Genomic DNA, 13,860 nt, shown 5'->3' with positions numbered 1-13,860 from the left:
GTGTGTTTGTAGGGCTGACAGTGGTGATGGTGGTGATGATAGTCGTGTTGATGATGGTTGTGATGGTGTCAGAGTTGATTATGCTGATCATGACAGTGGTGATGATGGCGATGATTGTGATTATGATGGTAATGATTACTGTGGTGGTGATGTTAGGGGTGATTGTAGTAATGGTTGGTCGTGGTGATGATGGTGGTAACGATGATGTTTGATGATGGTGGTGGTGGTGGTGGTGAAAAAGTTTGATGCTGGTGATGATGATGGTGATGCTGGCGATGATGGTAGTGATGGTAGCGATGACGACAGTGACTGTGATGGCGATGATGAATATGGTGATGTTGTTACCAAGACCGTAAATACGATGATGGTGAATCTAATACGAACGCTGTCGATGCCATTGATGACGATCAACAACATTTTGCATCCCCTACTGCTGCCGATTACGATGACGCTTATTCTACGAATATTGTTATTGATACTGCAACTGATTATGATATTGATGACGCTTCTAATCGTGATGCTGCTGCAACTCATTTTGATGATACTTTGGTCAATGCCCCTGCGTTTAATGATAATCATGATTCTGCTGCTGCTGATTATAATAATAATAAAGCGACTGCTGTTGGTGCTGATTTTACGTCCGCTGTTGGCTCTTGCTTACCGATTGTGATTACGCGACGGTGATCATCACCCATAACTGTACCAGGGGACGTATTGCGACTCAATGCCCGATTGGGGCATCATCGTCACTGCGACGATTCACCACTGACGCAGAGCAACATCAGCCACACACGGAAGAAGATGATGGTGCCAGGACTTCTGGCACCAACGTGGCAGAGTACCTATTATTGTGCATTTCCTGCTGCCGATATTCATCCTTTAACGACGAATAATTACCGCTGCTGCCGATGATGGTTTTGTTACTGCTGGTGATGACAATGACATAACTGCTGCTGATGATGATACTGCTGACGATGCTGCTGAAGATCCTGCTGCTGCTAATGATGATGCTGCTGATACTGCTGATGATGCTCCTGATGATAATGCTGATGATGCTGCTGATACCTCTCATGATGCTGCTGATGCCGCAGATGCTGCTGATGACGCGATTGCTGATGATACAACTGATGCTGCTGCTGTTGATGTTGCTGCATGCTGATACCTCTACTTTTACTTCTGCTATTCCCCACCCAACAGCCCACCACCTCCCTCCCCCCTTCGCCTCTGTTCTCTGCATGAGCCACAGGCGCACACGCGAAGTGGTGAAACGCACAAAGGCAGGAAGCGAGATCGGGCCGCCAGAGAAACATCAGAACGGGCCAGTTGAGCCACTCCAGACTCACAGCCACCACCACCACCCCCCGTCTGCGAGCGAGAAGACGATCGAGGAGACCCGACGCCGTGACCCGGCAGAGAGCTCGGACCCGTCAGCACCGGCGTTGTTGGTTTATTTTGAGACGTTTCTGCACGGCAATCGACAATGGCATTGCCGTTTGTGCCGGGCGTGGTGCTGGCCACCCACCCCCCTCTTGCCGGCTTTCATAGGTGCTCGCTAACCGCACTTCCACGAGTAGCCTGCCAAGGCTATGCAGGGGGTTCTTTGTCTTTGTGTACGTGTGTGTGTGTGTTCGTGGGGAGCGGTGGTGCAGTGGTTAGCGCGCTGCGCTACGAACCCGGTGGCACGGGTTCGATTACGTCTCACGGCCACGAACACCAGTGACGATTATCTGAAGCGGCCCTGGGCTCCCCTAGGTCGACTCAGCCTCAAATGCGTACCTGATGTGGTGTGTAATCATCGCCTATAGGGAGACAAAGGCGGCCGGGTGTGATGCTGGACACCCACCGCTCTCGTGTGCCGTGACGGCCTTCAGAGGTTCTTGCTAGCAGCACTTGCCCCAGCAGTCTGTTAAGCCTACAGGGGGGATCTTCGCTTTTACCCGATCTGAACTTATGATGTATATGCTGGTCTGAACTTACTCACATAGATGTGCAAAATCTTTTGTTAACACATGTTTGACCTCTCCGACAAGCGAAGAATGTTATCAACGCCCCCCAGTCAACCTCTGTCGCTCAATAGGATTGCCGCTCAATAGGATTTCCATTCCTCCTCCTCCTCTGCTGCCCCTATGGTCTAGATTTCTCTTCCTCTGCAACCACGCTCCACTCATCACATTGGCCGAGGGGGTTATCGGCCAATTTAGCGAGTGAGTGCTTACACGTGCGAAATAACCGCAGCATCTGGAGAAAATCCACGCCTGCAAGGGGGAAACACGATATCCCAAACAAACAGTACAGGTGGGGGTCCGCATTTTTTTCTGTACTGCATTCTCCCGACCAAGCCAGGGTATGGGATTCGAACTCGGGTCACCGGGTTTGTTGTAGCCCAGTTCGCTGACCACTTCGCTACCGCACTCCCCACTTTACACACGTGTCCGCCCACTAACATTCGAATAAAGTTCAACGCACAGGTTCACGTGGCTACACCCTGACTCATTGTAAGTGAAATCGCGAACCACGTCCCTTTTCCCCACCACCACCACCACCACCAAAAAAAACCCTCAACAGACACTGGTCAATTATTTCCTTCTAGACTTAACAGAGGTCACGGGCACGAACCCAGTCCAGGGAGGATAAACGCCCTAAGCCTAACCCTAACCCGGACGCGAACGCCCCAGTTCCACAGTGGAAGGATCTCCTATTGTTTCTCAAGGGCGGGGCGCCCATTGATGCTATTTCTGACCTCGTGGAAATTCGCCAGCGTCGTGCCCTCCAACGTGACTCGATTGTGACTCGAAGGTGGGGTGGGAGTGGGGGGGTCTAAATTTAACACGAAAAAGGCTGGAGCTGGGGAAACTACCATAGCGTAATCTTTACCAATTCTAGATTTGAAGCTTTTGTGACTGCAAGGATTCGAGTACATGGTGGTAAAGATTAATACTCTTAGTTCTTTTGGTAAAGTCACGTAGGTAAAAAATAAAATGAAATTAAAATTAATAAAATTATTTTTGTTTGTTGTAGTACAGAGTTAGACTGATGGCCTTAATCTAAGTTGTCTTATGGTTGTTGTTGTTGTTGTTGTTTGACTTGCATCCCACTGGGATGTTTGCACACAGCGTTGGTGTACGGTGTTTTTTTCTGCAATATTTTGCTGTCTTTTCTTGGATTTTCTGTTTGCACTTAGTCACATATTCACTTTAAGATGTTTTTTGTTCATGTTTTTGTTTTTTGTTTGTTGCGGTTGCACCCGATTCAAGAGCCGAATGGCTCACAGGGCTGTACCTATTAAATGAACTTGAACTTGAACTACTCGCAATCCGAGAGAAGTTATGCGGTTTCCATCTCCCGGTGTGGCATTTGTAACGAATCCATCTCAACTCCGTCCTCCCAGAGGTAGCAACGTGGCACAACCGCCACCACCGTGAGTCGATCGTGCGAGGCAGTGCGCGTGCGGGGGCGTCAAGCGTGGGTAACGCTCGCCCTCTCCCAAGACGTATGGCCAGAGTGGAAGGGTAGGCCAACTGTTCACTGGAGGGGGCCCTCTCGGGGGGGGGGGGCAGGGGGAGCGAGGCCGGTGATGATGTAAGACTCTCGCGCAGTGTTTGAATTGCCGCACCGGGAGGTTGAACAGGCGACATCTCTGGTTCGCAAAAAACACGGATGTCTTTAGCGTGGCTTAAATCCAATCTTGAAACTATATGTGTAGGACGACTGCCAGTTCTAACTTGTATACGACGTCATACACATTGTGTGTGTGTGGTTTAACACAATATAACTCGGATGGAGAATTACATTACTTCACTTGTGTGTTTCGTATCAAGATGTGTGTGGGTCGTAGTATCAGGTCAGCCCCGTCTCGACTGCAACTGGCGTCGTCACGAAGGAAAGTGCCGCTCAACTTAAGACAGCCGTGCGTCTCTTTGGTTCTGTCGGTAAAGTCACGTGGTTAGAAATAAAATAATACAAATCACGACCGCTTGTGTTGTGATCGAATTTGTTTTATTTTACTTTATTTCTAACTACGTGACTTTACCGAAAGAACCAAATAGTATGGATTCCTGCAGTCACGAAAGCTTCAAATCAAGATTACAGCCGTGCTTGTTTGGCTTGCGAGCCGCACCTGCGATCCGGGTTCCTTTGGAGGCGAGGGTTGGTGGATCACCTAAAGATGATGTGAAGGTCCCCTAATCCCGATCTTCGGGTCTCGAGGTGGCCAGGAGATTGGAAATCATCGTAATAATTTTTCGAGAAGTACATTTGCTAATTGCGCCGTTCTTACAGCGCAAGTCAATGATCGCGATGCAAGGCTCTGCTGCTGTGCTTCAGAGACACAGCCTGCAGTAGTTTCAAAGCAGAGGGGGTGATGCTGCTGCTGCTGCTGTGCGTGTGATCGCAATGCAGTAAATCTGTGTGGTCATTTTTCGAATGTTCGCATATTGGGACCGTGACGCCGGCACGCCATGGCCTCCCCTTGCCAATGCCACCACAGGATCTTTAACGTCAGGCAGTCGGGGTGTACGTTATGGGTAACGGAGCCGCATGCTGTATACAGAACGTGATGATGATGACGACAGCGTATGTACGTTGAACTTATTTCGCACCGTACGTAGCCACCCGCGCGAATGGAAGGTGCGGAGAAAGGACACCAAACTTAAATAACGAAAAGCAGTTGGAAAGAAATGAGTGTTCCAAGTGCTTAGCTCCAGTGGCTGCCTAATACCGGAAGGACAAAGCGTTACCTTGTTGATAATGGAGACCTGGGTAGGTTATCGTCTGAATTCAGTGAAACATTCCAGATCAATAAAGGTTGAGATGTCATCATGGTCAATGCCACTGATGCCCCCGCACAAGGCGATCGCCAAAGTCGAAGAAACGTAAACATCGAGTACACAGCAAGGGGACATCGATGAGCAGATGTCGGTTGTTAAGGTCATGAGCACACTCATTGATTCGCATGTGTCGCAATGAATATACGTGTTTTATTCTACGTGTTGTATGTAAGCGGTTCACGCTATGCCCGCAGCCACTAGAGGCAGATATAGTCACCGCCGTTAAGCATGATCTGGCTATTGAATCACAATCGCGATCCATTGATCCATTGCGGTGGATGGGTCTCTCACTCGGGGGGAGAGGCAGAAATTGCTGCGCAAGATTTTCGCATGGATTCACCATTCCGTGGCACGATGAATTCATCACATTTTTACTAAGCGTCAAACAAGATAGATACGTAAAACACCCCTATCCCAGTCCTAAAACAATCAATAAATGCGACAACGAAATTAATAAGTAAGGTAAGGGGGGGGGGATTTTGCACACGCATAGATTCCGTAACGCTGTTCAGTATGTTGTTTTGATCAGCAGCACGGACAGCTGAAACAAAGCGTGTCAGAGGAAAACGCGTTTTAATATTGACAAATTATCATTTTTGCTCTGCTGTGTGTGTGTGGTGTCTCCCAAGTTGTGAGCAACGTGTCCGGTTTTCTCGAGGGCACTGGTTCTTAACCTGGGATGCCCTTTCTGAGAACCGAAGGGGTTGCAGCCTGCAGTAAAGGTTAAACACCACTGATCTAGGATGAGTCCCTACTAGCAACGCTACTTTACACCCCAGGTTCATTCACATTGGGCCGCCGTTATGAGGGCTATCGTGACTCCCGGTTGCACACGGACAGACGGGCGAACAGACAAAGCTGATTCATTTACCGCGTTCAAGCCGAGTCGGAAAGCGTAAATAAAACTAGCGGTATTTTTCTCAACATATCAATGAGTGGAATTCCTTGCAACCTCGGACAATCTATAAAGGGGTACAGCATTGCGATATGAGTTTTATTTTCGTAAGATGCAAGAATGCTTACACAGAGCAGATTTAGATTGCAGGGTTCGTATCTCTTGGGGCCCCTTCAGACCTCCGGCGAAGAGTTAAAACATTAAGACGGAGAAAAACATGTGAACACACGGACACTGAACAAAGATTAGCCCACTCATTTCCGACATAGCACGACAATCGCGAGATGCATTGCAGACCTGTGAGGCAACCGATAACGCGTAGGACAGATTAGGGTTACAATTTAAAAGAACACAAAAAACGCACAAAGATTACCCCAAGTATCTATGGAACCCCCTTTTGCCAGTTTCAAGATGATGAACCTTTCTGTCAAAAAAGCAGCCTCATGAATGCAACTGCCTAACCCGAGCTATTAATGCTGTCCTTGACATGGTCCTTGTACTCGTTGCCTTTTGACGGCCTCTGGTCTTGAGCACTGCGTGAGACAAATCCATGGAGGAGGCTCTCTCTGGCCTAGGCCAATGCAGTTTCAAGAACAATGCAAACATGATCAAAGCATATTTGGGTGTATGATTATTTTGTTGTTAGCACAAGCACGTGTGGTTAATGCAGACGTAATGCCTTACACGAGGTGGCGGGGTAGGAGGGACGGTGGTGAGATGGAGGGCGAGGCGGCGAATTGTTAAATACCTCGCCTGGTCTACATGCGGTTGTGGGTTCCATTGCGGCATTGACGCCTGCTGCTGTATATTTGGAGTTTGCATGTCTCTCTCTCTCTCTCTCCCCGTGGTCGCGTGGGTTTTTTCCCCGAGTACTCTGATGTTTACTTCCACGTGATGATGATCGGCCACTTCGATGAGCTATCATTTGTGGCCAGGTCGCGTCTGAAAAAGAGCTACAAAGCTCAGTGGACCTTAGCTGGTGAAATAAAAATAGTTTAGTTTCATAGTTTAGTTTAATTTGTGTCTGTTTGGCGATTTGACATCTTAACACCCGTGTCATCACCTCTGTAGCTTTTTATGTTTCTGGGACAATGGCTGTAAGCGAGAACATATGAAGGCTACAATAGCACATATGCGCGTAGTGCGATCAACGCCACGCCCGACCGCCTTTGTCTCTCCGGCGCTGACGTTTACACACAACACAGCCTGAACAGGAACGGTTCAGTCTCATGACTCGCCACTGATGTTAGCCGTTGGCGTGAAATCGAACCCCGCGCGTCAGATGTATGGTACACGCGCACATCGACCACGACGACACCGCCCTTCAGATTACGACGACTTCACGACAGCGTATGTGCCAGGCTAGGTGCATGTTGAGGCCACGGCAATTGTCGAGAGCTTGCTGCCGCCAGGAGGTCACGGGAAAGACCCAGGTGCTGTGGGCTGACTGATGTGCCAGGCTAGGTGCAGGAGGTCACGGGACAGACCCAGGGGCCATGGTTGACTGACTGAGACGTCTTGGAGAAGCGCAACTTGCGCTCCCCACTGTGACGAACTTATTGCGTTGTAGCCGCCCAGCGCTCCTGCTCGTTGTTGTGAGCAATGCTCCTCCGCCCGTTGTTGGAGGGCGATTGTCAGGTGAGTCACGCACGCATATCCAGACATACACACAAGCACGCAGATACATACATAAAAAGACAAAGATCCCCCGTATAGCCTTAACAGACTGTTTGGGGCAAGTGCTGTTAGCGAGCACCTATGAAGGCCAGCGCGGCACACGGGGGGGTGGGCGGCCAGCACAACGCCCGGCCGCCTTTGTCTCCCTAGTGGCGATGTTTACACACCGCACCAGGTACTCATTTGAGGCCGAGTCGACCTAGGGGCAGGCCCAGGACCGTTTCAAATAATCGTCACCGGGGTTAGCCGTGAGCGGGAATCGAACTCGGGTCGTCGGGTTCATAGCGCAGCGTAGCGCTAACCGCCACACCACCGCTCCCCATGCACACACGTGACACACTCGTGGCGTGTGGCACACGTGGGCACAGTGGCTTGCGCGCCGCGCTACGAAAAAACCTGCCACCTGAGTTCGACTCCCGGATTGATGAAAGGATGAAGAGAGATGACGTCCACGTCGGCGGTGGCAAGCGGCACCCAGCCGACAAAGCATGACCCGGGTCTCCTCCCTTACTCAGTTCGACTCAGCCAGATGAGTCAGAATCGTTGGGTAGAAAGTTTATACAGCCGACTAAGAGAGAAAGAGAGACGTGGGGGGGGGGGTGAGAGAGAGCTAAGCGGAATGCGTGTCTCACTCACATCCGCTCATTCTTAGAGACTCCGGCTCGCGTTAGCAGAGAAAGAGCGGAAGAGCCGAAGGGTGGAACCCCCTGCCGTGTCCCGTTAGAAGTGACGCGGCCCTGCGACAGCGCCTTCGCCGCTTGTTCCAGCGGGGGTGTGGTCGCGGTTCGAATCGAGCTGCCTCCCCGGTTAATCCTGCGTCGCGTGTATTAACCGTAAAACTTTGACAATGTACGCGCGTCGTCTGCTGCACACCGATGCTGTCACGTGATTTTTTTTAAAAGTGGTAAGCCATTGCGTCACCGGTTCCGGCGTCAAGGTCCAAATTTGCCACGTGTTCAATATTACCCGTTTTTAACTCAATCGGGATTACACATAGAGCACAAGCTGAAATAAATAAAATAAAAACGTGGCAGGATCCTCTTGAAAAGAGAGTTTTGAGACTCTCGGTGAGAGTTTCCTGGTCAAACGAGCGTCATCATGATAATAAATATAGTAAAAATAACAATAATAATCACAATGCAGGGCTCTGTAAAGTTCCGTTGGCCAATTCACTGCTGGAGGAAGACCTCCCCACGGCGTGCCGGAGGTCGCGGGGGTTATTGGACTTTGCTTCACACGATACTCATCACAATTGTCCCCTATTTTACGCAGGAAAGTCTCGCTGAGTCTTACGATTGCTTTTCAGGATGGGTCCTGCTTCATTGGGGATGTTTTTTGCCAGTGCCGATATCTGCTGTTAAGTTCAGAGTGAGTGTGTGTGCGTGATGCGATAACGTGCGGAATGGTGGCACCACGGTTAGCGCGCAGAGCCACGAACCTGGCGACCCGTGTTCGATTCCTGCTCACGGTCGACACCAGTGACGATTATCTTAACCGGTCCTGGTCCTCCCCTAGGTCAACTCAGTCTCAAATGAGGACCTAGTGCGGTGTGTCAAAACTTCGCCGCTCGAGGATTAAGGTGGCCGGGCGTGGTGCTGGCCACCCACCCCCCTCGTGTTGCGTTCAGGCCTTCATAGGAGCTCGCTAACAGCACTTCACTCAGTAGCGTGTTAAGGCTATACGGGGGATATTTGTCTTTATATAGATATGTGTGTACTGGGGAGCTGTAGTGCAGTGGTTAGCGCACTTAGCCACGAACCTGCCGACACAATTTTCGATTCTCGCTCACGACCAAAGATAACAGTGGCGAATATTTGAACTGTTTCTGGACCTTCCCTAGGTCGGCTCAGTCTCAAATGAATACCTGGTGAGGTGTGTAAAAGATGAGCACTGGGGCGTGGCGCTGGGCACCCACCCTCTCGTGTAGACATTCCGGCCTTCATAGGTGCTACTCACTAACACCATGTGCCCCAACAGTCTGTCTTTGCATATGTGTACAGTCGTGTATTCTGTAATGTATGACTATGCCCGGACCAAAAAAAATCATCCCACGAGGGGAGAACACTCCAAAAGTGCTCTCGAACCAACTTGCAATATTGTCTACTTCCACCTAATGACCACATCGTAGCCGAGGTGGGGGTGGGGGGGAGGGATCGGGGGGGGGGGATCGGGGGGGGGTGTCTTGGGAATTTCGCAGATGCCTATGCGATCCACCAACCCTCGCCTGTCGAGTGCTGTCAAACAAAGTTTAGCCGCAGCCAAAACGCAACCAAAAGCATTTGGGGTCAAGATCAAGCAATCGTCATTGTCAATGAAGTTGATACCACCACCAAGATTCATGGCTAACGCCTCCAGCCTTTGTGCGAGGCGCAGCAGAGACAAACAACACGCGACTCACCCATTCGTCAGTAGCACTGCGTGGCCTTATAAAGGGGGAAAAAATATAGACTAGACGACTTTTCGGGCAATCGCCCTTCTGCATAGCATACACATGGAGAGGCCAGAGAGATGACGTCTAACCGGAATACAAATGTAACACATTCGTCAACAAAAAACTTTGGCCTTAAAACTCGGGAAAACATATTATATGTGACGTTTCGGGCAACGGCCTTTCTGCATAGCACACGCGTCGAGAAGCCAGAGAGACGGGGTGTTTAACAAGAGTCGGAGACTGTACGTGGCTACACCATGGGGACCTGCCGGTTCTGTGCGCCACGTCCAATGCAGGGGTCATCGAATCACGCGTCGGGTAAAAGACACGCGGGCCCTCCCGGGTGAGGAGCGATCTGATGGTCTGTGACGGACACATCTGCCTGGAGGCATTTTTGTAAAGACACCGGGGCACAAATCGCCGTGCGATCTCATTGGTCCCTTTTGGGCTGGATCCAAAATATATAGAAAAAAAACACAACCAACCCACAAATGGGCCGGTGAGGAAGAATCTTTGATCTTGATTCGAAGCTTTCGTGAATGCAGGAATCCATATTCTTTAGTTCTTTCGGTAAAGTAACGTAGGTATAAAATAAAATAAATTATACCTACGTGACTTTACCGAAATAACCAAAGAGTATGAATAATCTTTGGGTGCTGCCGAATATGGGAACTTTAATGCCAACTGAGAGCGTAAATAAGCAATATTTGTTTACTCTGATCACCTTTGAAATTTCCCCACACAGACCGACCCTCCGAACGGACCGGCCCCACCGGGCATTTGTCTGCTGCCTCATGGCCAGCCCGGGCCTGCTGATGGTCATTCCTCTAACGACGCGGGCGTGGCGGCTATGCCCGCCTAGGGCCCTCAACGCCATGGAGGTAAAGGGTTGGTGAATCACGAGGGGACGGAGTGATGGTGGGGGGGGGGGGGGGGTGGGGACATTGACGAAACTCTCCCAGGCCAACGAGGCTGCCAGGTGATGGCCGGTAGTTGTACCGCGGTACAGAAAGTGGGTTCGTGAACCCGTCTGTGTGTAACTTTGAGCGTTACCATTTCGTCAGGGTGGCGGGGTTCCTCTCGGTACACACCAGTTCAACATCATCGGAACACCAAAAACACAACCCTCCCCCTATCCTAATCATGAATGGCGTTGTATTGAGTGTGAGTGTCTGATTTGTTCGAAGGAGAATGATCCCGTTTAGCCAGCTACTCGGCTATTCTACACGCGGGGAGATTATTGCTGCTGCGTCAGCACAGCAGCAGCAGCAGCAAAGACAGAAACGTGGGTATTGCAGAAAAGGAGAACACGGCACGGTGCTCAGAGACTAACTAACAAGCCAGGCACACGCGCGCGTCGAAAAACGCGAAGCACACACATGATAACGATGGCAAAAGGCGTCGGAAGAAGTTCGTTAGAGGTGCAGGTAAGCTCTCCAACTTTGGTACGACGGTGACGAAAAGCGCACCCGAATCGAGAAGGACAAAGTGCAAATTTGTGGGAGCAAGAGGCGAACGAATTCAGGTGGGCACGGGTGCACGTCAGCGCTGTGTGTTGGTTTTAAATAGCGAAATAAAGAGGGGGGTGTGAACGGATCTGTCGCAGGGACGATTGGCTTAAGCCGGTGGTCTTCATTGGAAGGGCCGCGGGTCATTGGCGGCCCTTGGTGGCCTTCAGTGCGGCCCCTGACGTGTGGAACTCCCGACCAGTAGACAAATGTGAAAACACCCCCCCCCCCCATCATCATCATCGTCATGGTGCTGCTGCTGTCAAACCCCTAGCGGTTTCAAATTTGTGGCGGCCCTCGCACTGAAGATATCTTATCGGCGAAAATGTCCCCCGCCCCCTCTGAAAATTAGTGAAGAACGCCGCCTTTAACGTTGCCTATTATGCGTGTATTTCAATTTAAGGTCACGGTATTGTTGACGAGTGTGTCGAGTGTTTGTTGTTGTTGTCTGTTTGAGCTTGTGCACCGCTCCCAACGCAGCAGCATCACTAAATCGTTGATCACAACAAGAATGCAATTGACCAAACATTGCGATGCAGAAACCTCCTGGAAAAAAAAAGAAACTGTCTCGAAACTCAGTTAAGCTTCTCTGGATAAATACATTACATTTTTATTTATTTATTATGAAAATCATAATAATAATGTACAGCCTTTCGTCAATCCAACTGCTGGGTGAAGGCCTCTCCCACGCCATGGGTTCTGTTTGACCATACTTCACACCACGCTCACCACCACTCACGCAAGCCGTGGCCGACGAGTTCGCCGTGGGCTCACCGGGTTCATAGCGCGAGTGCGCTAACCGGTGCGCCACCGCTCCCCCCCCCGCCCGCCCCCCGTAATTACTTTTTCTCCGGAACGGAAACATGTGACGCGCTGCTGCCGATGTTCGCAGGGCGTGCGCGCGGAGATGCTCATCTGCTACTGACAGGTGCGTTGGCGTCACAATGGCACGAGGCTAACCCGCATTGACTAGGGGGGGGGGGGGGGGTCCTGTGAATTATAACGACGTCGATGAGCTCAAGGGGTAGCGGTGACGAACATCGAACAAGGGACTTGGTCAGTTGCGAATCCACCGTTATGTAATGGACACAAAGACAGACACGCGAAGCCTTACGTTAACCGCTGCTTGTGTGCACGGTGAGCGAACACCTATTAAGACCGGTGTGGCAGACACCACACCAGGCCGCCTTTGTCTCCCCAGTGGTAATGTTCACACCACACCGCACCAGGCACTCGTTCACGTAAGAGAATCGAAGTTTGGTCGCCGATTGTCGTTGCGCAGTGAGCTAATCACCGTACTACCGCTCCCCACTACACAATCATGAAAAGACAAAGATTCCCCGTATAGCCATAACCGACTTTTGGGGCAAGTGTCTTGAGCGAGCACTAGTCTTTGAGCACCATGGGTGGCCAGAACCACGCCCGGTCGCCTTTGTCTCCCGAGTGGCGATGTTTACACAACGCACCAGGTACTCATTTGAGGCTGAGTCGACCAAGGGGAGGCCCAGGACCGGTTCAGACGATCGTCACTGGTGTTGGCCGTGAGCGGGTATCTGACTCGGATCGCAGGGTTCTAAGTGCAGCGCGCTAACCACTGCTCCACCGCTCCCACATACACACACACACATAGACGTACACACGCAGCAGCAATTCGTTACTAAGTTGCGACGACTTCCCTGCACGCTTGTGCCAGGCTAGGTGCACATTACACGAACACCGCGCACACGTTGCTCTTCCGATGGGCACGGTTGGCTACGTACGGTGCGAAAGAAGTTCAACATACGTGCGTCACTCACCTGTAAGCAGCAGGAAACTCCCCAACCACCGCATGGCTGTCTTCTGTAACCTGCACCCGAATCCACTCTTAAAAATGAAGCCTAAATGAGGCTTCGTATAATATCAAGCAAAAATAATGAACTTCATAAAACACCAATTACAGGCGTTATCGTTAACGTACTCACAAAAAAATGAAATGGAAAGTTAAGCTAATTTAATTAAGGCCAATGAACTGTTCAACCTATGACAACGATGGCGATGGAATTCTATCATCTGTGGAGGTCTTGAAGACTGGGACGTTTTGCTTCCTGCTTTGAAATGATTTCGCAACTGCTGATGCTACTTTTGCTGCTTCTGCTACTGATGCCACTGCTGCTGCTGCTACTGCTGCTGATGCTACAGCTGCTGTTGCAAAGGGGAGACACGTGTGGTGGAGACCAAGGGCGAGTCGTGGTTTTTATGCGGAAATCCTGGCTCCACGATCCTGAATTCAGGAATGTAATCCTTTAACGAGCCTCTGCCGACGACGTATTTGGATTCTGGAAGGAAGCTCCTGGCTCAGGGTTTTAGACGTCCTCGGATTCCAGACGCTAAAATCCAGGATTTAAGGATTCATAATTATCAATAGCCAGGGTCAATCCACTGCTGGATGAATACCTCCCCAAAGGTGTCTGCCAACACTCACGATTCCGCGATGCAACCACCGACTCAATCGCTCCGTCTCCTCTGTCGACGTCTCCTCGGACG

At 50.6% G+C, this 13,860-nt stretch overlaps 1 protein-coding gene across 2 annotated transcripts in view; it reads right to left on the bottom strand.

Moving 5' to 3' along the window:
• LOC144943687 (uncharacterized) overlaps nt 1–13,553 on the bottom strand; it is a 28,557-nt gene extending 15,004 nt beyond the window's left edge. For both annotated transcript variants that reach the window (XM_078871420.1, XM_078871421.1), the window contains exon 1: nt 13,134–13,553. In XM_078871420.1, coding sequence (XP_078727546.1) covers nt 13,134–13,167 — 34 coding nt within the window. In that variant the 5' untranslated portion in view covers nt 13,168–13,553. The remainder of the gene's footprint in view (nt 1–13,133) is intronic.
• Between the last annotated feature and the right edge of the window lie 307 nt (nt 13,554–13,860).

The sequence above is a fragment of the Lampetra fluviatilis genome, chromosome 32 (assembly GCF_964198595.1).
Source record: "Lampetra fluviatilis chromosome 32, kcLamFluv1.1, whole genome shotgun sequence".
In the NCBI taxonomy this organism is placed as follows: Eukaryota; Metazoa; Chordata; class Hyperoartia; order Petromyzontiformes; family Petromyzontidae; genus Lampetra; species Lampetra fluviatilis.
The sequence above is the reverse complement of the archived record's forward strand: the minus strand, read 5'-3'. Positions and strand labels throughout refer to the sequence as shown.